The 24644-nt window shown below is 51.3% G+C and overlaps 1 protein-coding gene across 8 annotated transcripts in view; it reads right to left on the reverse strand.

The window, feature by feature from the left end:
- The window catches only part of ZC3H18 (zinc finger CCCH-type containing 18), a 52391-nt gene that overhangs the window by 4329 nt on the left and 23418 nt on the right, over positions 1–24644 (reverse strand). For all 8 annotated transcript variants that reach the window (XM_023558077.2, XM_023558075.2, XM_023558078.2 and 5 more), the window contains 9 exons: positions 24536–24628; positions 23436–23593; positions 19707–19824; positions 18025–18296; positions 7968–8159; positions 5948–6073; positions 3012–3116; positions 1733–1876; positions 1315–1380 (listed from right to left, as the gene is read on the reverse strand). In XM_023558077.2, coding sequence (XP_023413845.1) covers positions 1315–1380; positions 1733–1876; positions 3012–3116; positions 5948–6073; positions 7968–8159; positions 18025–18296; positions 19707–19824; positions 23436–23593; positions 24536–24628 — 1274 coding nt within the window. The remainder of the gene's footprint in view (positions 1–1314; positions 1381–1732; positions 1877–3011; positions 3117–5947; positions 6074–7967; positions 8160–18024; positions 18297–19706; positions 19825–23435; positions 23594–24535; positions 24629–24644) is intronic.

A 24644-nucleotide genomic window follows, 5' to 3' on the forward strand; every position in this document is an offset into this window, starting at 1 on the left:
GAAGCACAGAGTGCTGCATGTGCGACCGAAGGGCTGCTGGGGATGGGGGCTGTTCAGGGTCCACCGAACCCTTGGTTCAGTGGGGATGTGGGAGGGCAAAGGTGCCTCTTAGTTCAGTGCAGGACCCAGGTCACCATGGTGAGGATCCTGCTTCCCTAATTAAGGGACACACTGGTTGCTGGGAAGGGAAATATGACTAAACATGACTAAATAGAATTTAATCGGAAGATCCTGGTTAAATATGCAAAACAAGAGACAATGACATTCACCTACAAAAAATTAAACACTAGATTACAGACTTCATTTTAACTCAGAGTATGACTTATTAAAACTTGGGCAACGACACCGGATTTAATATGCCCTTCGGTTTTACCAGTTTTCATTACGGATGGACATGAAACCAGGCTGCAGGAGCGGCTGCTTGGTTTGTCCTGAACTGCACAATCCACGTTCTGGAGCAGCCCTGCGTATCTACTTCAGGCACTGGGACAGGGAGGTTTTTTTTTATTTTTTCCTAAAGGTTATGTCTTTAAACACTCTAGACCTATTACGAAAGACTTGGGCAAATGTATAAACCATCTTGTTACCTGGAAATTAAAATAAATTTTTTTATTCAATTTAAGGATTGATTTTTGACGCTGTCTTATTTTTAAACAACTACTAAATAGTATTTATTCTTTTCTCCAGATTTATTTTTTGTTTTAAAAAATTTAAGGCCTTGCTTTGAGAATTTTCTCCTTTCCACCTGGGAACTCCTAAAAGAGGACTGAATTCCAAGTTGCTACCCCTCCTGGACTCCTTGGGGCTGCTGGCGTCCTGTGCCCCCAAGCCCCACTCTGTCCCCTCCTGGTTGGTTTCCAGGGCTGGCTTCCCCTGCTGAAGCAGGACAGGCCTTTAGCCGGCCCAGCCCAACCATCCTGTACCTGCTGCCCGAGACGGGTCTCAGGGCAGCCCCTCAGCTGCCTCTACCACATTTTGGGGCTCTTATGGGGAGCAGAGGGTACCTGGGCCCTGTCAGGAAGGTGAAGGCCCCCTTCTGACGTCTGAGCACCTCTCCTGCCACGTGTCTCCTTGTTGGGTGTGTGTGGGTTACTCTTCACAGGTAGGACATTGATGGCTGCCTTCAGTGGCAGGGCCAACCTCAGGTGACTTTCAAACTCACAGGCTGCCAGAGGGTGGCACCTGCCTGGTAAGCTTCCCATAAAGACCCTGACTGGGAGGGGCAGGGCCTGGAGGGGACCCCGACAATGGTCTGGATCTGGGAAAAGATCCTGACCGGGAGGGTCGGGGCCCTGAGGGGATCCCAACAATGACCTGGATCTAGAGCTGGAACCGCTGGAACTGCTTCCGCTGCCACTGCCGCTGCCACTGAGCGTCCGCCTGCAACACAAGCAGGGCTGTCAGACACGCCTCACGTCGTCTGTGAAAACGCCAAACCTCAGGCGGACACTTGCACCAGCATGAAGCTAGAGACCAGCCCTTCCACCACGGGCCCACAGCAGGGATGGCGGGGACTGAGAGCTGGGAGAACCCCGCACCCTGTCACTGCAGCTCACCAATCACCCCACCCCTTCCACAGTGCTTGTGGGGAAACCAAGGCTCTGCGAGATGTGACTGGCACAGCCACATAGGCCAGTGGGCAAAACTTGGTTTAGTCAGGTCTCCTGCTCCCAGCCCAGCTCCTAGCATCTCTCCGATCTGATCATGTGGCCACTGAAGCTGGCGCACTCACCTCCTGGGGGGGGTCCTGGCCTGCCGCTCCTTCCTCCTGGCTTCCCGAGTGTCCCCTGGCTTGGCGGGCTCGGGGGCAGGAGCAGTGGTTTTGGTGGACTGAGGCAGGGTAGGTGGCGGGGCAGGCTTCTTCACCGACTTCTCCCTGTGAGACAGAGGGACTCAGGCACAGCACACAGGCCTGTGAGCTGCTCGGCCTCCAGCACCTCCCCAGGTGCCAGACTGTTTCCTGCAGGTTCAGCACTGCCTGGACTTGCAGGATGCCAATGAGATACCCAGCATCCCCTTTCCACAGGGACGCAAGGAGAGCGGTCTCTGTGGAGGCCTATGCGCCCACTGACAGCTGGCACATTCCCGCTGAACACTGTGCACTAAGAGGTGCTCCTGGATCAGCAGCAGCAGCACCGTGTTAGGGTGCGGACTCTTGTGCCCACCCAGCCCTGCAGAATCAAATGTGGGTGGGCTGAGATCTGTGCCGCAGCCAGCCCTCCGGAGACTCTGATCTCTGCAGTGCGAAAATCATTGGCTCTGCAAGCTTTCTTTGGGGACCCTGTCACCAATGTTGACATTTGCAGGAACCAGAGAAAGTCTCAGGCAAAGTAAGTGGTTTGGCTCAGCATCCTGGCTGGCCTTCAAACTCAGAGCTGAGAGCGAGTGAGCCAGAGACGTGCACTCCATGACTGTTCACGTCGACTCCAGACACACATGCCCATTGGCAGTGCCAACTGGGACACAGGGACAACCCTGTGTCCTGATGGTGGTGGTGGCTTCAGAGGTGCATATACGTGTTAACACTCACTGAACGCTAACTTACACAGACACAGTGTATCACAGAGAAATGACACCGTATGATGAGTTCTTAAATAGCTGCTTAGGGCTGTCTAGAGTTTTTTGTTATTGACCCTCTTGGGCATGAAACACCTGAAGCGTGGAGCATCCAACACTGGCCACACAGCTGGTGCTTCACTGCTGTCTGTGACATGAGTAACAAATACAAAGACAAAGAAGACCCAGCCCCTGGGGCGGTCCCATGGAAACCACCGTGGTCATACTCCATTCTGTAACACCCCCGAGGGGCTGGAGCTCAGAGGGCGGGTGGCTGGCCGGGTGTGCACAGCCGGGGAGGGGTGGCCCAGCCCGGCTCCCCACCGTGGTCCCTGCCACTGCCCAAGGATCCCATCTGCAGTGTCCAGGACACTGCCTGCCTCTTCGGCTGTGAACATCATATGAGAGTTAGTTAGAGCGAAAGGCCGGCAGCCCTCTGAAGGCCCAGGACTTACCCTGTTTTCCCAGGTGGTGGGGCCAGGTCCCCCTTGGTTCTGATGGAAGATCTGTGAGGGGAAGGCGTTGGAGATGGAGACGGCGATGAGGAGAAGGACCGAGACCTGGGAACAAGCAGAGATGTGCGTGAGGCATGAAGCAGCGGTGCTGAGCATGGCTCCCGCTGGGCTGGCCACACCGAGGATGTGCTCAGGCTCACAGAGACCACACCGCACAGCTTCTGTTTCCCTGAGACCTGCTGTGGTTTCCAGATGGTTCTTTCGGTCCTTTCCTAAAATCACACCCCATGAATAGGAAAGAGATTGCTGAAAGGGACAGTCAGTAACCAAAAGGGACCTCATAGGCTCTGAGAGTTTCAGGGGTGTGTGTCTATGAGTATGGGACTGGAAGGGACCCAAGGGACAATGGCTCTACTCTGAAGTGGGCCCAAAAGCCGTACATGCCTACAGATACCAGTAAGCAGACAGAAAACCTGCTGCTGACCTTGGGGTGCCTGGACAGAGCCAAAGGGAGAAGCCAGTGGACAATGCACTGGGTCAAAGGGGGTATGCAAGAGACCCAGCAGCTGGAAGGGAGGAGCCCCTTTTTGGAGGGAATGTCATGAGACTACACCCTGGCCGCCAGCTCAGGCCCTGGAGATCAGAGGAGGTAGCAGACAAGGTGAAGGCTGGCCTGGGACGGGGAGGGACACCTGGGACAGGATGATGGGGAGCTCAATTTCAACACAAGTTTCAGGTGTCAGCAGGTGAACACAGCATGTGCCTTGTGGCACGGCTTCGGCTGGCTTGCCAGGAGAGCCCATGTGAGTGAGCAGCTCTGACAAGTGGAACAGCCCAGTGATTCATGTGGTGACGTGACCCATGAGGCCAGCGCTAATGCTCACGGGCTGACCTGATAGTGCCTTCCAGTCAGGTCTCAACACTTCCAGCTAAACTGAGATAAAAAGAAGATTAAAAGGTTAGCATCATGCAGTTTTATGAGCTGCCACATTTAAAAAAAAAAAAAAAAAAACTACACAGAAGGAATTCCCTTCACTGATGTTGGGTTGCCCCATGGGAAGAAAGGAAAGAACACTCAAGCTTCTGACTAGAAGCTTCTATGAGACCGTGTGGTAGCGTCCTGGCTCCTCCTGATCCGCGACTCTTCCGCTGGGCACCCAGTCCTCAGAAGGACACAGCCTGCAGCTTCAGACACAACAGCCAAGGAGCCAGTGCCTGGGTAAAGGGTTGAGGAGACGGCCCCTCCCCACAGGGTCCTCACCCTCCTTGTCTTGACTCCAAAGACTGGTCCCTGCTCGTGAGGGCGCTGACCTTGCTAGTTGTCAGCAACGACACAGGTCTAAACAAGTAGCATCCCCCTCTGATGGAGGCAGGGAGTGGGCAGAAGGTCCCGTTCAACAGTCACCCATTTTCCACCTGAGGGAAAGGCTGTCACCAAGAAGTTGTACCTAATTCTGGGAAAATGGCTAAGGAATTTAGGTTCAGATTGTGAGAATCTTAGGACACTTATGAGAGATGCTGGTTCTGGAACACAGGGCCAGGTCTGAGTGAAACATATGCAGAACCAAGAGAAGAGAAAGCTCAGTGTTCCCTGCAATCTCAGATGTCACTATAAACTGGTACCAAGAGTGGCGGTAACTGAGCGCTAGCTCAGACGGACCTTCTGGATCAGTCTCCTCTGCTGGTTTCCCCTTGGGCCTCCCTCAGGTGTGACAGCTAGAGAAGCCTCTACTTCACGCATGGCAAGGGGCCACCCTGCACTGAGCCCCGAGCCTGCAGCCCTTCGCTCTGCTCCTTTACCTTGTGCCTCATCATGGCTGCAGGCTTGTATGACCACAGGGCTTTCCTTCCAAGCTCTTCTTTGAAACCAGGCACACACAGGCGCCTCTGACATTAGTTATCTTTATATCACTATGACTTCATATTTCTAAAATCTCCAAATTCTCAGCTTGGCCTCAAGGCTTCTCTCCTGACATCTCATCAGTCCTGTCTAAAACGAGCCGCAGGCCTTCTCTTTCTTCCGTCTCTGATGCTGGGACACGTCCTTTCTGTCTCCCAGCTCCCCTCCTCCAGGAAGTGCTCCCTGACTGCCTCACCCACCCTTCCCTGCCCCCTCAGGCACGGCTCACACTCCGGTGGTGACATGTGAGACCCAGTAGAGGGCCTGCAATTGTGTCCATCACCAACCCTCTAGAGATAGCCTCGGAAAAGGGGCTTTTTTTTTTCTTCTCACAGATGTCTGCTCCTCTGCACGAGAGTCAATGCTCCTGGGAAGCAGATTCCATATAATCTACCCATCTGCTCCACCCCCACTAAAAGAGTACACTTGACTGTCAGTTCCAATAGCAGTCTCAGGATCTCCAGCTACTGCTCCCTAACCCTCTACAACATGTCCAGAGAAAAACGATGCCTGCTAGGAAGGGCACCATCTGTGTGCAACAACAAACCGCAGTGAGACGCATCGGTGAAAAGCAGTGAGGGCTTCACGCCAAGGATGACATATGGTGATAAGGCTTCCAGAAGGAATGGGGTGTATGTATGCATAAGCCTGTGCATGAGCACATGTGTGTGTGGACTCCTCACTGCTCAGAGACTGGGAAGTTGGGGTCAGAATGCCACCCACACCCATGGCATCACTGGAGGTGCTGTGCAGTACCTATGGTGTGCCTGCACCTGGTAGGGATGATGGGACTGAGAGAGAGGTAAGCCCTTCAGAGTTCAGCACTAGACACCTAATGTGGTGACGCTGTCCTGAAAACCACACCCAGAACAGGCAGGCAAACCTGATGGTACCACTGCGTCCAGATGGACCGAACTTCATTGCTTCTGTCAGGTCCAGCACAAAAGAGGCCCCTGACTAGTCAGGTCTATGGAATGGAAGCCGTCTACAGGTCCACCGGCCCCACCTCATGCATGCCCGCCCCCTGGGGACGCACCTGGACTGGCTGCCTGAGAAGGAGCTGTGTCTGGAAGACCGGCTGGAGTAGGAGCTGTAAGATGAAGACCTGGAACGGGACCGAGACGAGCCAGAGCCAGAGTAGGATGACGACCGTGAGGACGACCTGTGTTTAAGGAGGGTGGGCAGGTTAGGCCCCCACTGCTGAGCATTTAGTCAGACCTTGCTCTTCAGTCCCAACTCAAACAGTGTGCGCGCACACGCACACAGGCACACACAGACACACCACTGGGCACTATTCCCCTGCTGCCCCCAAATACAGACGATTATTTCCAAAGCAAGCTGCAGTGGTGCCACTGTGCCCTGACCAGTGGGAGAGCAGCTCCAACTGCTCTGACAGCTGCAGACACAGAAACAGGAGCAACAGGCCAGGCCTTTCTACATCACTCCAACAAGAACACACAGGTTGCAGGGTGTTTTTGGCATTTGGGGAAATCCAGAAGATTCTGAGGTCCTTAAGGATGGGGACTACGTTTTGTCTTTTCCATTTTTGATATTTTATGTTTTATTTTGAAATAATTCGGCCTTACCTTTAGCCCAGCTCCCTGTTGTTAACAGCGTATCATGGCCGAGCACAGGAAATGAGTGCCGGTGCAGCCTGCTCACCGGTGTGCAGACCCACTGCTCCACAGGTTTCCACGAGGCCTGCTGCTCTGGGGTGCTCTCAGACCTTGCATCAACAGCCTTCTCCTCAGGCTCCTCCCATCTGCCTCATTCTCTACGTTTCCTGGGACTCAGGGTCTTGGCACCCTGAGGGAGAGCCTGAGTCCTGCACTGTTTTCCTCAGTGCGTGGCCTTGGTCAGCACCTTGTGGGGGTCACTGCAGGCTGTGCTACACGCTGCTTCTCACTGCACCCACTGCTCTGACTCAGCACCACCATGGGTCCTAATGCTGGGCTACTGGCTCTCTCCCCTTGATGTTTACCAGCTAGAATTCTGCTGGGAGGAGAAGAGCCTAGCCTCCTAACCATTCATTTATTCACTGATTTACTTATATCCCCATGGATTCTGGATGTTTATTTTATTCTGTGGGATAATACCCGATTTTCTCATTACTTGTTTCATTCTACAGGATAACACCTGGTTTTATCATTAGTTATTTTGTTCTACAGGATAACATCCTATTTTATCATGAATTATCTTGCGCTGAAAGTGCCGCAGCGCTTACTGCAGGGAGCCCCTGAGCTGGCGCCAGCGCGCCTCCAACATGCCCATCGCTTTACCTTCCTGACTTTCAGGGAACCCCCGAGGTCCGTCCTAGGCTCACCCTGAAGCCCATATTCTGGCAGCAGCCCCTTCTCCAGGGAGCTCTGGTTCCTCACCCTGGAGCCCTGGGAGCTGCCAAGCCACTGCTCCAGGCCCTCTCAGCGGACAGAGTCAGGAGATCAGGCGTGAATTTTTGTGTCTACCCACCCGCATCTAAATTGAAAACCCTGAATTCACACCAACACTGCAAGTTCAATCCGACACCGCAGGGCCCACCCTACCCTCCCCATCTCTAACTCCTTGGCAGTGAGACCTGGCTCTCCCAGTTCACAACACATGGCCTTGTTTTTCAGACCCAACGTGCAGGCGCACAGGTTCAGAAGTGCCAATGAACTTCCAGAGAGGTGCATTTCTAATTCAACAACAGGATATATATGCAGTTCTTCTGGTCTTCAGCCTCATGGTATCTGGTCAAGACACTGTCTCTAACGTACCCTCTCCCTTCTTGCTCCCTCTGGGTGGCTGTGGGACCCCTCGTGTGTCTACAGCCCACTCTGATCTCCCCACATCCTGGCCAGATTTAATCACTGGCTTTAGGGTATGTGACCCCCTTGCCCTGGTTCTCAGCAGCACTCTTATTTGGCCTTGACGCTCTAGCACCCCACAGTTACCCAGTAAACCTCTGCTGGGTAAGCTCAGACCCCTTTCTCAGGCCACAGCCGCACACCATCAGCCTCTCACAGCAGAGGCTGACTGCAGGCCGACCAGGCACAGCCCCTGTGGGGCCTCCTTACCTGGAGGAGTTGGAGGCAGAGGCTGACGAGGCTGATGTTTTTCGACGCCTTCGTGCCCGGCTAGGGGAGACCGATACCCCAAGTTTCTTCTTGGGAGACTTGGATCGGCGCCAAGGGTCCTTCCACTCATCCGCCCGCTTCACCTGTGGGCCTGCAGACGTGGCCTCCTTCTTTGGTGGCTCGGCTTGCCGACTACAAGACAGAGCAGATGTGACGGTGACCACGGGGTCACTACATCACCAGGTCCTGGCAGGCTTCGTACTTAGGGCAAACCTGAAAGTAAAGGTCCTGTACAAGAGCCAGCAGATGCCCAGGCCACAGACTCTCTGTTCCCCTGATTTATGTTTAACTGTACCCCACAAACCTCCTGACTGCACCCCAGGAGAGAGATGAGAGAGTCACCAAGAGAAAGTCTCAGATGCCCTGTCGCATGGCTCACGTGTGCCACTTCCAGCCCACCATCTGGATGCCGGGCTGGTCCGTGGGCTGCAGAGGAAACTTGACCAGGACCCCCACTCAGGGGTGGGGGTGGCTAAGGGGGGGCAGAAAGGGCTGGGGGTCAGCTGGTAACCCCTCCCCCCACCCCCAGAGTTCACGGCGGCAAGGACGGGAGCCAAGCAGGCTCAGGAACACCAGAAGGAGGCCCTGTAATGCACTGGCTCGGACACAAGCCCCCAAACCTACCTACTCAGAATGGACACAGGGCCCTGGATAACAACAAAGTAGTTTAATTGCAATCATTACCAAAAAGAGACAAGCAGAAAATATGAAAGCCTAACGGAAAGGTATCTGTGGATCCTGGAATATATATTTTTAGTAGTTAAAAATTATGTAAGTTTACTTAAGGAGTTTTGGGAAACACAGAAAAGTAAAAATAAGGAAACAAAGACCACTGACATCCTACTCTCCAGGGATGGCCAATGCTTAGCACCTTTGTGCATTGCCTCTCAGGCCTTGTTCTATTCTCTATGATGCGCAGAGGCAGGCACACACAGAGAGCCTGTCCGTCTGTGCGTGCACACACAGCTTGCGCGCACGTGTACATGCACACATTTTAAACACACCTGGGATCACACCCTTTGGTGGGCTGCTTGACCTCTTTCATGTCAGCATTTGTTGAACTGTGACCTTTACTGATTGTGTGCTAATTCGCTGCTAGATGCTGGATGTCTGAACGTTTCTATACTCTTTGTAGTTTTTAACTTTTTAAACTGACACTTCTATATAGACATCTTCAAACAAACAAACAAAAAAAACCCAAACCCGTTGCTGTTGAGTTGATTTTGACTCATAGCAACCCTATAGGATAGGGTAAACGGTCCCATAGGGTTACCAAGGAGCAGCTGGTGGATTCCAAGTGCCAACGTCTTGGTTAGCAGCTGTAGCTCTTAATCACTGCGCCACCAGTGCTCCAGGCATCTTTATGGATGTCTGATATTCTTAAGGCAAATTTCGAAGAAGTGGAGTTAGTGGGTCAGAGGAAATGAACTTACAGGTTCTTGGTAAGTTGTCAACTATTTTCCCTGCAGGTTAAGCTGGTCATATTGACCAGGGTGAGCAGATGCCCATTTCACCTCGTTCTCAGCATTGCTGGGCTCCTGTACTCAATCGACGAACCCTGAAGACCATCAGACAACACAGGAACCCAGCCATCACAGGACACCAACCACCACCAACCAAACAGAAAAAGGCCTCGTGTCTGTTCTGACTGCCTCTCTGATGACTGGCAACGCTTATGCTTTTCGGTGATTATTAGCCACTTGCATTTTTTTTTAGTTCTCTGATCATTTTCTAATAAGCTCTTTGTATATTAAGGACTGTAAGCCTTTTACTGTTCCGTGTTTTTCCTGGGTTATTGACTTTTCATTTTGTTTTGAGATGGTATTGGACATTCAGGAGTTTCAGGTTTTTATACAGTCAAATCAATGGGTTCTCCTCCCCTTGTGAAGCTTCTTTCATTTGCTTTTAGCTTAGAAAGTCCTTCTCCATTCCTGTCATACTCATATTTTTCTTCTAAAAATGTGACTGATTTAAAGTTTCCTTTTTTTTAAATGCTACTCTTCAGTCTATCTGCAATCTGTCAGCTTAAGCATATGGAATAGGAGGGGACTCTAAACTCCTCCCCACCAGCTATCCAGCACCCAGCAGTTTTTCTCCCCCGTGTGACTGGGACGCCACCCTCAGTGTGCACACCCTCCCTTCCTCTGGGGACTGCTGGGATGGGTGCCCACAAACCTGCCTACTTTCACCCTAAATTGGCATCTGCACACAGGCACATATGTATATAATCCACCTATACGCTGTTTTCAAGGTTCCACGGGGTATCTTGCCCATGTGCACTTACACAAGTACCTACAGGCTTTTCGTTGAACTTATTAACCTTGAAAAGAATAAGTATCTTTTCAATACTAAGCATTTTAATAAATGCAGTATCTCAGGTCTACTTTATGGGCGTCAGCAAAGGTTCACGGTTTTCTTCATCAAAGTCCCTGCTTTTTCTCAGATGTTTAGTTACTGTGTTGCTGCGAACAGGACTGTTCACCACCACCATCCGGCTTTGTAAATGGCTCTCTGCGAAGGAGCATCTCGTTGTATTACAGGACAAGATTTTTAACAAACTGGGATCAAGGCTTTAAGTCCCTGTTATCTCAGCCAAAGTCCCCAAGAGCAACAGCCACATGAACACATCCTCCTGGAAAAGCAATCCAGGAAGGAAGTGAAAACTATTTGACAATCCCAGGCCATTCCGTACTTGCTTTCACCTTTATACTTCCTGTGTTATTCTCCTGAAACTCAGCAGGAAACCCAATACCTAGTTCTCAGGTTCTCATGAGTCATCAGAATGACCCAACCCTGTTAACCTGAAGCCTTCTAACACGGGAGGGGCGTGGACGGAAGTCCATGGGTGGTCAGCGGCAGTGCCTAGTGAGGATGGAGCCGCGCCAGTATTTACCCACCTTTTTTTTTTTTTTACTGAAGTCATGGGGAAGGAGGAAAAGGGCTCTAGCTTGTGCCCAGATCTCAGTGTGGAAAATCCAATGTTTCTGGCCTTGGGAAGGCTGGCCAGCCCAGGTCCTCCACAGTCTTAGTCAGCTGTCTCACTGGGAGGTTCTGTTCACTAGCTCCTTTACCTGGGCAGAATGATGCCTAACAGGTGTGGCTGGTGCTGTGGGCAGTCCTGGATACTTCCCCCTGCGCCCCCAAGCACGCCCTGTGCAGACCTGGCCCATAGCAATGATGAAAATGTCCTTTTAAAATATATCCAAGTTTAAAAAGTGAAACTATTATAAAAATTTAAGTAAATAAATTCTATTAGAGGTACTGAATAGAGAAAAATCACACAGGGCACGGGTGTGAAGTAATCTGGGGATCCCCACGTAACAGGTCACTTCTGTAGACAACATGGTCAGATATGACCGAGCCAAGCCCCTCTTCATTTCCCTCCGAGACTCTCTGGAAAAGTAGGCTCTGACCTGGATCATCGAGTTAAGGGCAGGGGTTTTAGGAAGATTAACTGAGTGAGCAATCAATGAAGAGCTCATTTGAAAAGTTCCATTTGGGAAAAATGTTCATATAGTATGAGTGGGGGCCAGAGAGGCAAGACTGGGTATGATCACAACTCTATCTAACCACCACCACCACCAAGTATGGAGACATCTCAGAGGGGGCAAACCACAGGGCTCCACCAGCAGTTGTCTCCAGGAATCCTTCCTCCCCTTCATTCTCCAGAAAGCTTCCCAAATGTTCTAAAATCACAGTGTTTTACACTTATCTCAGGAAACACCTCCAATATGATTTGTCTCATACATCTGGACACCTTTCAGTACTGCTGACTACCACCCACTCTGAGGAACTCATTAATAACATGTGCCCAGCGGCGTTCTCCTCTGACCAGGGAGCTCAGGGAGTGAGGACGGCTATTTACAGCCCTGAGGCCTTCAAACTTGAGGGGTGAGCAGTGACTACAGTAGCAGGCGACGTCATCCACAGCCCACCTCCAAGCTCCACCACCCTCAGGGGAGCAAGGGAAACACTTGTGTGGACATCAGTAAATCAGACACGGCACAGTTAATGCAGGAACAAGGCCTGGAGGGTGGGCTGTGGGCCAACGCGCCCCTGTACTCATGATGGAGGCGGCATCCAGGGCACTGAGCTCAGGCTGGTTTGCTCCTGGGTTCGATCCTGAGAGCTCTCAAAAGAGGGACCCGTCAGTGGGAACCTCTGACTGATGGGGGCCTCTAAGACAGCCAGAAGAAACGGGAGCAGAAGCCCCTCTGGAAGACAACTACTCACGACTGAATGACAACCATCCCCAACACAGATCCTAACCAAACCTGGAAACACCAGGGAGAAAAGGAAACAACTGAACCAAAACAAAAAACAGCTCAGCCCCCCACATGTGCACCCCGCGGCACACCACTCTGCTACACGTGTGCATGCTCACCACGGAACATTTTGAGGACTTGGGCGGGAGAAACCGGTGTGAGGAGAGAAAGCTGGTGGGGTCCACGCTGGCAGGATTCAAGCAAACTCTTCTAAGAAGTACAGCCTTGCCCCCCTCCCCCCGCCCCCAGTTAATCTCACACTAGAAGTGGCTTTTCCTTATGTACATCTTGCATGAGCTTATCTTCCAGGTCTTTTGTTCAAGGCCACAGGAGACAGACTCTCCAAGGGGTAAAGTTCATCTTTACTACGGATGTCAATACATCTAGAAGCAAAGCAAACGTTAGAGCAAAACACAAAGGGCCCTGGATCCACTCCTAACACACCTCGGTGATGTCACCACACACAAGAGCATGGGCGCAAGTCATGCAAAGCAGCCAAGCACCAAGCATGGCTGGAAACTCCACCAGGACAGCTGCCAAGTGGGGTCAATGATTAAAGAAGGATAAAGATAGACTAAGGTTCTCTTCTAAAATCCCAAGGGTTAAACCTCTAATAAAAATATAAACCAAAAAAACCAAACCCATTGCCACTGAGTTGATTCTGATTATAGTGACCGTATAGCACTGAGTAGAACTGCCCAGAGTTTCCAAGGAGCTCCTGGTGAATTCAAACTGCTGACCTTTCGGTTAGCAGCCAAGCTCTTAACTATTACGCTCCCCCCACCCCCCAAAAATTATAGATTATAAGGAGATAGGAAAAGGGAATTTGATTTTTTTTCCCCTCACTGAAGCTGCCTATACCCGTTTCTGGAAAGATTTAGGAGGACCTTCCTAGCAGTTTTTCTCCCATCTGCCATCCTGTGAGACCTCATGGAGACAAACAAAGGGCCAGGCATGCTGCGTGCCTCCCTGAGAAATGAAGAAAAACCAGGGCCCACAGTCCCCGAGTGTCACCCCATGTCCCGTCCTAGCTCAGGACCGTTGTACCTCCTCTGTGGGCTTCTGGGACAGCCCCTCCTGCCTGGCCTCCATAAGGGTCACTGTCACCTCTGAAAAGCACAGCTTTAATCGCAGCCTTTCCTGCTCAAAAGCCAGAGGGACAAGCTGTGCCGGCTCTTTCCCTGTTGCGCTCTTCACAGGAGCATCTGAATAAACCCCAGCCCCTCGACCCCCTCGGTAAAGCCCACCATGTGGAGATCTTGCTGCTCCTGAGGCTGGAAGACCACCGCTACTTTTTGCTGGACACAGTGCCTTACCTGGCTACACTGCTTGGCCCTCTCTTAGGGACCTGGGCACAAATGACAAAGACACAGAACAAGATATGACTTGTAACTCCTACTACCATGTCTCCACTTTGTGTTCCAGATGGGACCTTGCAGAGGGCCTATGAGACATGCCAAATGTAGCCGAGTCAAAATCCCACCCATCCACACACTCAGTGAGAATTCCAGACCACTCCAGAGGCCAATCAAGGGCCCAATGACCCATGTGTGGTGCACTAGGCAGGGCTGCAAGTCACCGGCCTTCCAACGGAGGGAGAAGGCAGGCAAGGCTGGCGTTCGCTACTCAGTGGGAGGGAGAGAGCAAGGACACCTGGAGGATCACAGTCCCGACCTTCTGACCCACAGACTATGAAAACCTGTTTGAATTTAATCATCAGCAAGTCAGTTGGAGAAAAACCGAACTGCTAGCAATCATGATACACACATTCCCACGTACTTACATTTTAATTTCTGGTTGAATAAGAAAAAAATCATTTGTACTGTTTTAGATGGTGAGGGCTTGCCGCTAAGGCCGACTTTCTGACTTTTGCAAACCTGTTTACACCACCTTGGTTCTTGTATCACCTCTCCACTCCTGCCCGCCCTCAGTGGGCTGGCCATACTCTACAATAAATAAAGAGCTGCAACTTTAGACAGAGTAATGATTCAAATAGGATCCACATACTTGTTTCTAACTCGTGATTATACTTGTACACAACTGTATTTATCTAAGATTTATAGACACGAGACATCTATAATTAGATTCTAATACATGAGAGACCACTGCTTATCCGTTTATTCATCTCGTCAAACAGGTGACTTTGGGAGCAATTCACTGGGTAAGCTGTCAAGAAATTAAAAAAAAAAAAGAGTATACATTTTCCTCGAAAATGCACCTGGCACATTTGACTTTTCTAGAGCCAAGCACTTAAGTAACAGATGAGAATGAGAGATTAGAAAGGTAGAAGACGGTTTATTTAGACTCTCAGGAGAGTTCCCTTTGCAACAACAAAAAGATCAGCAACTGTGTTAAGAGCAGACCTTTCAGCACCGGGGAATCTAGCTTTGAGCAACCTCATGTCATCAGAGACCATGGAAAGAGTGATGTCAGTGGGGAATGGAGTGGGAGGCCTGGCCAACCTGCTCAGCGCGCTGGGGTTCAGGACAGGGCGGCCTGGCCCGTGTCACGCACATCTGCAACCTGCTTACAGCTGCCCTGGAATATGCCTTTACCAGTGTAAATACACCAAGAGACAAAGTAGATGTCAGCACAAACTAAAAAGGGCCCTGGCCCAACTCATCACACATCTTATACCCGAGGACAAAAACTTAAGATCAGAAAAAGTATGCTGCCCCGCAACAGTGGGACAGCCCCACAACAGTGGGACAGCCCCACAACAGTGGGACAGCCCCACAACAGTGGGACAGCAGCGGAGGTGTTAGTCCTGACGTTTGGACCCCATGAGATGGACGCCTCTGCTGGTAGATGACCTGCTTGTCAATGGACGGCACTGACGAGGCTGCGATGAACCACTGCCCAGCCCAGCACCAACGTCAGGCAGGGCTAAAATGGGAGACTGCTTCTCTCAAGAAATCAGAGAGGGCTGAAGTACTAAAAGCAGAGAGCAAACCAAAGGAAATGCAACAATGTTTTGGGGCAAAAAAGACAGGAGTCCAAATGACCAGCCAAAGCTGGAGCTGCCCATCTGGAGCTGCCCATCAGCCCTTCTCGTAACCTGGGCAAAGGGTCGCATGGGTTCACCCAGACCTGCGAGGAGCAAGTCTCAGTCCAGAGACAGATGCCAAGGGCAGCAGTGAAGCCTGCAGTAAACTAAACCAGAAATTAATACCCCTGACCCAGAAAGCTAGCCTGACAGTGGTTCTGAACCTTTCTGAGGAAGACAAAGACCACTCTGAAGGATGAGAGAGACATGTGCGAGCCCTGAAAGCCATGTCCCAATATGTGAGGCTCTGTACTAAGCGTCAGGGTTCCTGAACCCTGGGGGCTTCAAAGCGGCCAACAGCCTGGGCCAGAGACCTGGCCAGGAGCTCTCTGGGTGAAGTAGGAGCTTGAAGAGCACCCGACCTGTAGGCGCTCACAAATGCCACGTGGGCAGGTGAGGCCCTGCGACAAGCGAAGGCTCTTTCAGAGAAGTCGTTTCCACACTTGGATGACCTGGAAGGCTCAGGAAAACAACAAGGGCCTTAATTACCAGGAGACAGGCCTGGAGGTGAAGGACTACTGGCCAGCACCACCTTGCCAGGGCAAAGAGGTGCCCCATATGCAGGATAACCTCTGATTTCCACCCCTGCAGGGGTGGGAAAAGCCTCAAAGGTAAACCTCAAAGTTTAAGGAAATCACTTTAAAGATGGCAGTTTAGGCACCTCTAACTGGAAGGTTCCAATTACTGTTTATATCTAGAATAAATGGAATTTGCCTATCCCTAGGAACATCGTAATTATCTGGCCTCAGCCTCACCAAGGTAACCTCGCCCACTAGCATGGCTATAAAGATTAGAAGTAGGTGTCTCAGGAGGGACTTCCCCTATTCACATAGATGCGTTTTATAGAATTGGCTGAAAGGTTTTGTTCTAGTCTAAAAACAGCCCAGATGTGGGAATGAGCAAAGGTCTCAAAAGCTGTAATCACAAGAGGAAAGCTTTGACAGAGAACGGGCCAAAGTGGCTCTATCAATCAGAAGGTCTGGAGAGAAGCCGGCAGGAGTTCCCAAGGCAACTCTCTCCAGTAGGACTGGAAATGACCTGACTCAGAGCAGACAGGCTAGGCCAGTAAGGAATAACTCCAGGCAGGCTGGTGGGAAGAGAGAAAGGGGTCCCCAGACAAGAGAGACAGAGCCCAGCAGCTGGCAGAGATGTAGTCTGGGCTGGTGCCATGCATTCTGCTGGTTTCCTCACTTAAGGCTGCAGGGAGGACAGCACACAGTGGCCCAGGCCTAACCACCTCTTGGTCCTTGCTACCACTGGCCTGTGTCTTCATCTCCTGGGGTTAGAGTCATTGAGTGCTTGACTGCAGACCAACCAGGAGAGTAACTGGGCATTGTTAGCATTTACTGTTGCCTGCTCCTACTACAAATGTCAACAGGACCCTGAAGACAACGCCTGTGCAGACCTCCACGCCCCCGCCCCGGCCCCACAGAACCCCGCCTCAGTCACCTCAGTGGCTGAAAACAGAATTCTCCCACGTGGCTCTCCAGACCTAAGAATGTCATTTCCTATTTCAGGTGAGAAAAGTTCCTTCCCTCCAGCTGATCGAAAATTCCTAGCTTGTCACAGGCTACTTATTCCTAAAAAGAGATCAGATGTATGTATCACTGCAAGGGAAACCAGCCGCCTCCTGAAAAGTGGCCACACTGGCTCGGGCTGCTCAAAGGGAGAGGGAACAGAGCACAGTGTTGGAAATTCTGGTCTGGTGAAACCCTGGCTGTTCAGGCAGCAGAAGCCAATCAGGACCAGGGAGCCAAAGACTCACAGCACTAGGTGATTCAGCCACCGCACAAGGGGTGTTTTAGGAGGAAAAGAAACGGGACACTAGCCCAACAGAAGAACAAGAAATCAGGGGGACAGTGGCCCAATTTTGGGAACACTAAGCGAGTCCACCGTCTCCTGAACCAAGGCCCATGAGCCTAGCTCAGACCAGAGAGCATCTGAATCTGTACCGACCCCTTTCCCTAACTTCACAACCTGCTGGTGTGAAGCCCAGTACTCCGAGGTTGGCTCCTCACTGCAATCTGCTGCATTGATCTTCGTGACCTTGGGCTAGACAGTGGATTCTCAGATGACACAAAAAGCACAATCCATATAAGAAAAACAATGAGAAACTGACTTGATCAAAATGAAAAACTTCTGTGTTTCAAAAGACACTATTAAGAAAGCAAAAAGACAATCTACAGAAGGTGAGAGCATACTTGCCATCAGCTATCTGATATCTCTATTTAGACAGAACTCTCACAATTCGACAGCAAAAAGACAGTCCATTAGAAAATGGACTAATGACTTGAAAACACATTTCTCTAAAGAAGATACACAAACGGCCAACAAGCACGCACAATGATGCTCGATATCATCCGTCATCAGAGAAATGCAAACCAAAACAGCAACGAGATTCCACTTGAAACCCAAGAGGATGGCGGTGACAAAAAAGATGGATGACCACCAGTGTTGGCGAAGGCGTGGAGGCACCGGAGCCCTCGTCCTGCTGCTGGGACTGTAAAATGGGGCAGCTGCCATGGAACAGCTCACCTGGCCTGCTCTCTGGGCCCTGAGCTGTGGGACGCAGAGCAGGGAACTGCTGACCGATGGGGCCAAGATGTGTTGGCTGCAAGCATGCAGCCATCCTTCCTCCTACAGCCCCCCACCTCACGCATCCGGACACCCAGGGTGGGCTGCCTACCTTGGTGGCTGCGGGGACCGGGGCTTTGGCTTCTCTTTCTCCTTCTCCCGCTCTTTCTCTCTGTCCCGGTCTCTGTGCTGTCTGTCCTTCTCATCCCGCTTGGCGCGCTCACGCTCCCACTCCTCTTTCCTCCGCTGCTGCCGCTCCTTGTCGCGCTCCCGCTCACGCTCCCGCTCCCGCTCTCTCTGCCGGCGCTCCCGCTCGCGGTCTCGCTCCCGTTCCCGGTCTCGCTCTCGCTGTCTGTTCTCTCTCTCTCGCTCCCTTTCCCTTTCCTTGGTTAAAAAGCCAAACACACAAACTACCATTTAAACATCTGATGGTGAAATGCAGAGTAAAAAGAAGAGCAAGTAAAAGGAAGAGATCAAAGTAACAATCTCAAGTGGTGATTTTATCTCAAAGTCTCTCCTTAAAACCCAGTGTAGAGAAAGAGAGTAGATACCACATTAGAGTCAAACTCCGCCTAAGCCGAAGTTGTTCTGAGCACTAATTCCACCCGGCCTGGCAGCCCCTGACCGAGCTGGGTCCGGAGCCCTGCCGCGACTACCGACTACCCGCCGGCTGGACCGGCGCTGCCCGATCTCCAGCAGTGCGGTCTGGCCATGTGCTCAGAGCTCTGGGCAGCGGCTCCCCGGTAACATGGAGGAGCACGGCCGTGTGCAGGGTCAGGCAGGCTAAAACGGCATGATGCTCACAGCGCACTTTGCCTCAGGTCTGGAACGGGGTGAGTACCCCCAAAAGGTTGCTCTTGTTTTTTCCTAATACAATCCTCAAACACCTGCTTCGACTATAACTCTGCTATTTTTCCATCTGCTGTACTACTCAAGTTATACATGCTCACAGCACATGTGAAAAGCTTTGGGCTTCACCCACCTCTGGGCATGTATGGCACGTGTCCATGCCCTTCGTCCCAACCTACCTTAGGGACGAGCAGAGGACCATGGTGAGAAGCAGCCCCAGGAGGCCCCTCTGCCACCCCAGCCAGGGGACTGCTCAGAGGGACACGGGATACCAGCCAGAGTCTTTCTGCACCCAGGCCTCTGCTCTCTACAGGCTCACCCGAGGGACCCTGGGCAGCCACCCTTCTCTGCCCCACATGTCCACGTGTAACGACTGCTCCTAACCCATCTTTCCCTGCAGGCGGCTTTTTCCCATCACCCTAAAAGCTCTGAAGTCTAGAACTCCCAGTTTGAAGCACGTATATTGATAAACAAAGCAAACTCTCAGGCTCAGACTGACGCAGGAGAGACACCACGAAGGCCGTCTTCCAAGAGACACCTAGGTACGGGCCAGGAGAGGCCCAGCACCATCCTGAACAAGGTTACCACTGTGAAGGTGAATCGGCACTACAATCACGAATTTATTACTAATGAGCTCGAAAGCAGCAAGCTCAGGAGGGTGAAACACACCCACCTGCAAACCTGTGGTGTCAATAACCCAATGAGCAAGCCCAATTTTAAAATACCACACCAAGAGCATAGGTAAACTCAGGAAGTCCTGTGCAAATCGCCACAACTTTAATCCGTCAATCTGAATGAACTCTCCAAAAACAAACAATTTAGGTTTGAGATGAGTGCCTGGTGCTGACGGATTTCAGCCCATAGACGTTGTATACAAAACAGAGCGGGTGACTCTCAGGAACGATTTCCTGTGAAGCCCAGACACGTGTATTCTCCCATACTCACCCGGTAGTTATGATACGGTTCTGTTTCCGTATACTGGACCCTGAAGTTCTCATACTGGCCACCACGCCAGAACCGCTCCACTTCATAGTCATAGTAAGGGTCTGCGTAAGGCTCAAGTCTGCAAAAAAAGGCAATAAAAAGCAAATCTCATCACCTAGAAATACTAACGCAAAAACTTTACATAAAAGGTTAGTAAACAGAACTCCACATCCCACGAAGACAACGACACACCATGGCTCATGGGGCTCCTCTGTCCCAGGAATGCAAGATCAAGTCAACACTAGGAAATCTATTCACATACTATAACCAACAGTAGACCAACAGAGAGAACATAATAGACTTATAACCAGTAGATGACGAAACTGTCTTTGACAAAAACTGAACACCCATTCCTGATGAAAATACTCAAGGAGATAGAAGATGACATTTTCTTTATAGGATAAAAATAGGTTTATGAGGTCAGGACGAGAGCTGGCAGCAGACAGGAAAGCAGGAGTAGCGTTTCCACTCAGGTTGGCCCTGACCACGCACCAGGGTCAGAGACATAGATAGAGGGAGCAGGGAGAGGGGAAAGGACTGGGAAAAGGGGTGACACACCCATGATCTGCACATCACGTGACGCTATCCCTGAAACACAGAGACTGTCCATAATGAAGCGAGCGCAAACCAAAACAATTCAGTAAGGCAGGGGATAAAAAAGTAACACATAGAAACCAGCAATCTTCACGTATAACCTGTTAGGAGATAGAGGGTAGAGAAAACCTCATTTACAACTGGAAGAAGGAAGAAAAAATACTTCTTTTTTCGTATTCTTTTTTTATTGTGCCTTAGGTAAAAATTTACAGCTCAAGTTAATTTCTCATACAGAAGTTTATACACACAAAAAAAGTTTCAAAGAGAAATGTGCAAAAGCTATCTGAGGAAAACTTTACAGCCCTTCTGAAAGATGCAGAGGTAAAAACAAAAAAACAAAAAATTTATATATAAAAAAATAGTTTCAATGAGAAATGTGCAAAAGCTATCTGAGGAAAACTTTACAGCCCTTCTGAAAGATGCAGAGGTAGACAGAACTAAACGAGAAGATAGTCTCACCCTCGGGCGGGCAGCCTCAATACCACAAAGCCATCGGTTCTCTCTAGCTGACTGATAAATTCAAGGCAATCCCAATAACAAGCCCAGTAACTTATTCTAGTAGCTTCTTGATGGGGCCAGACCCAGCAATACCAAAGGTCACATAGAAAAACAAGTATGTGAGAGAGGCAAGTAAAAATGGAAAAAGACAAGACCAGCCCTCCTGATGTAACAGCGTTCTAGAAAACCTCTCCACTTAGTAGGGCCAAGCTGGTGAAGAAGGAACAAATGGCCAGGGAAGAAACACCAAGTCCAGAAACAGACCCAGCATAGGTGATGCAGGCGGGATCTCTCTGGGGCAGAGATGGGCTTGCTTTTTTGTTTTTTTTTAATAAACGGTGATGGGACAGTGAACCAAGCCCCAGGAGGATGGTAAGATCAGACCCTACTTCACACAAGAATAAACTCTAAACAGGACAGACAATGGTGGGAGTTGGCTGGGAACTCTTGCAGAAGGGGCGGAGGAAAGGGCATGCCCTGATGTGGGGCACCCATGCCTGCACCCCCAGCCTGAAGGGGGCCTAGCTTTGGGGAAGCTGTTGGAATCCTATGCCAGGTGCCGCCCTCACTGGAGGTCCCTTTGCTCATCTGTGTGACCTGCAGACAGGCAGCTCTCTGAAAAGCTTCCCCTCAAAAGTCCAGATGTACCCTGGCAAGGAGACCACCCTGGCTGGCTTTGCTGAGATGTGGCTCTTTTCATTCCAAATAGCCAGCCATCTTTCAAGTGATCTGACCCTCCCCACTCCCCAAACACTATTCAATTACAATGGTCAGCGGTTGTTGGGGAGGTCTGTGGGCAGCCCCGCATGGCACGGAGGAACAGGAGAAATGAGACCTTCTTTGACCTCAGAGAAACAAACACTGTCCTACACCCGTCACTACACACCTCGGCCTTTCCCAGGACGAGGGTGGTGTTCTGTGAGAAGAGAGTATGTGGCCTGCAGGTTTCTGGGAAGCTGGTTAAACAGATTCAAAAGACCTCTGGGCTGCAGGTTCGATGCAGAGAGGCACACAGGGACAGAACGGTAGCTTTTCCTAAGCCTGCTTCCTCCAGCACCACATCTGGGCTTCTTCGCTCCAGCACAGTGCGCCAGGCCCAAACCCAAGGCTCTGACCCAGCCTAGGTGGGCCTGGCATAAACACTTTGCAAAAGCCTCCAAGTTAACGCAGATGCCAGCGGATGTTAGCAAAACAAACCAAACCAAACCACCAACGAGCCTGGCTTCAGGATATAGGGGAAGGCCTGGCCTCATCTTTGGAGGGCTGGTGTCTGCAGCAGACACCTGCTCTGGCAGAGGACAGAGTCAGGAGCCCCCTGTACTCTAATGCACCCTCTTACCCAGCACCACGTCACTGGGGCCAAGCCAACAGCACACGTGCTTGTACAGAGGCAGATGTCCAAACCGCACTCACTGCGGGCGCCCCCTCAAACCATGCGGTCCCCTCTCCTGCCTCCAATCAGGCACACAAGTAAGGCTTCTGCTCCTCCCCTCTCCCCGGGGGAGAGAGGAACAGGAAAGAGAATAAACCAAGGCTCTAAGCTCCTCCTTTCACACTAAATAACCACAGGCTTGTCAAATTATGCACACACAGGCTCCTGCAAGCCCACGCAGCCCTCCAGGAAGGACAAGGTCTGTACTCCGATTTCACACAAGGAACCTCTGAGGCCTAAAGGTGTCACTCCCGATGCCACCCAACAAAGAATCCAGGCTTGGCTCTGACCCAGATGCTCCTCCTGGGATCTGACGTCTCCACACACCAGGATTTGATTAGAAAATGTAGGTTTGAACTACATTTTAAGGTCTCTATGCTTTAACCTCTAAGCTGTTACCTGCTGACAGGTATGGACACCTAGAGTCCGAGACAGCCCTGTGGACCCAATCAGCATGCCCTTTACTGTCATGTAAGCTCTGAGCCACAGCAGGGATGACTCTCTAACAGCACACACACGTGGAGGCTGTTACAAAACTAGAGCCTGTGGAAACCAGCCTGGGCCACCGAATCGCCTCAGCCACACCGAGAGTCCCCCAGGCAGAAACAGCGTCTATTTCTATACCTGCAAAGGTGATTTCTGAGAAGCCTTGGTTGCCTCAAGGGCACGAGTGGTGGAGAAGAGAGCTGACTTTCTATGTTACACAACTCCTAAAGTTTGACGGGTATATCTCAGCCAGCATGGACTTCTTCTGTGATTATTTTTAGAAGTTCAGTAATGAAATGTCTGGGGAGGAGAAACAATAGACAGCACCTGTGATAAAAAGGGCCTTCTCTGCCATGCGTCTGGATGTCAGTGACAGGTTTCATGGGCTTTTCTGGTCCTGAGGAACGTGCAGAGAGGTGAGGGGAGAGACAGGCCAGACCTGGGGCTCAAAACAGGCCTCCTGAAGACCTGGAGGAACCCCGATAGGGGAGTCTCTCCAGCCCACGTGCCCCTGCACAGGGTCACACATTCCCTGTACAGAAGCAAAACCAGAGCACGGCTCATCGCAGAGGATGTCTGGGTCATTCAGGGCTGTCTCTCTAGGCCGCTGTCCTGAACATGGCCTCGCTGCAGGCTCTGAGCCCCTCTCTAAAGGAGGGGGTGCAGAGAATGGGCCTTACGCTGTGTCTCGGACATCCCTCGTGATCCGGTAGTTCCAGTCTCGGAAAACCTCGTTTTCTTTATCAAACTCCCGTTCATCCTCGCCAATAGTCACCGTAAACCGTTTCTCCTCAAAGTCAGGCTCCTGTTCTTTCCGAATGGTGGCTTTTTTTAAAACCTGTCACAGTGAGGAGAGAGAAATCAACATGGAGACAAGCACAACAGTCACTATGAAGACAACAAAGTGGTGCGCAGCTCCTCATGTGGCCTGAGAGCCCCTGGCCTGGGTAGGCAACCATTCAGGAGGGGTAGGTTGGAGGCCGACACAGACACTCGGAGGCCCGGGGGACAGCAGGAGCCCGGAACACAGTCCTGTGTCTGTCCTATGCCTGCAGCCCAGATCTGGCCCTGCCCCTCAGGCACTCCCACTTGAGCCGTGGGCTTTGTGCACTCAGGGGTCTAGGTCTTGTCACTTCCTATAGCCAGCCTTGGACTCCAGCCACTAGGACCACTCAGTGCCAAGCCCTGGGATGATGAGAGGGTGCAGCAAGGGGTAAGGGCGGTTCACTACAGGAAGCCTGTAAAATCCAAGAGAGGAGAATGTGGCTGAGTGTGGGCTGAGCATAAGGAAGAAAAGGGCTGTTTCTGTCATCTCGCTGGGGAGACACTGACTTGGAGAGCCAAGAAGGACAGATCCTTTATATGACTCTTGTTACAGGGCTGCATGCCTGGGTATCAGGCTCAGAGTGAGCATGCAGGGAGGGGAGTGGGGCGGGGGGGCCTGGCATGAACATGGGGGTCTAAGCAGAGAAGTACAATTGGCCATGATGGGTGAGAAGAGCAGAGGCAGCCTCGTGCTGCCTTTGTGTGCCACTATTACACCAAGCTCTCTCTGGGCAGTGCTCCATGTGGCAGGAGCTGCACTGGGTCTGCAGGGAGGGGCCTGCGTATGACCTAGCTTGCCTAAGAGAAAGCCAGGCCTCACAGCTCATTCTCACAAGTCTTGAAAGAGACCACAGCAATGCAGCCTCAGTGCTGAGGCTCTGCTGAGTCTCCCATCACTCTATGGATCAGTGTGCTCTGTGCAAGGACCACCCCGTCTTTCCTTCTCAGGTGTTACCTCCTTGGCGTGCCGGAGTCCTCGCTCCCAGGCACTCTCTGTAGGGGGCTCTGGAGGGGGTGGTGGCAAAATTTCATCGACTACTGGCCCACCCTATTAAAAAAACGAG

This window comes from Loxodonta africana, chromosome 21 (genome assembly GCF_030014295.1).
Source record: "Loxodonta africana isolate mLoxAfr1 chromosome 21, mLoxAfr1.hap2, whole genome shotgun sequence".
Taxonomy (NCBI): Eukaryota; Metazoa; Chordata; class Mammalia; order Proboscidea; family Elephantidae; genus Loxodonta; species Loxodonta africana.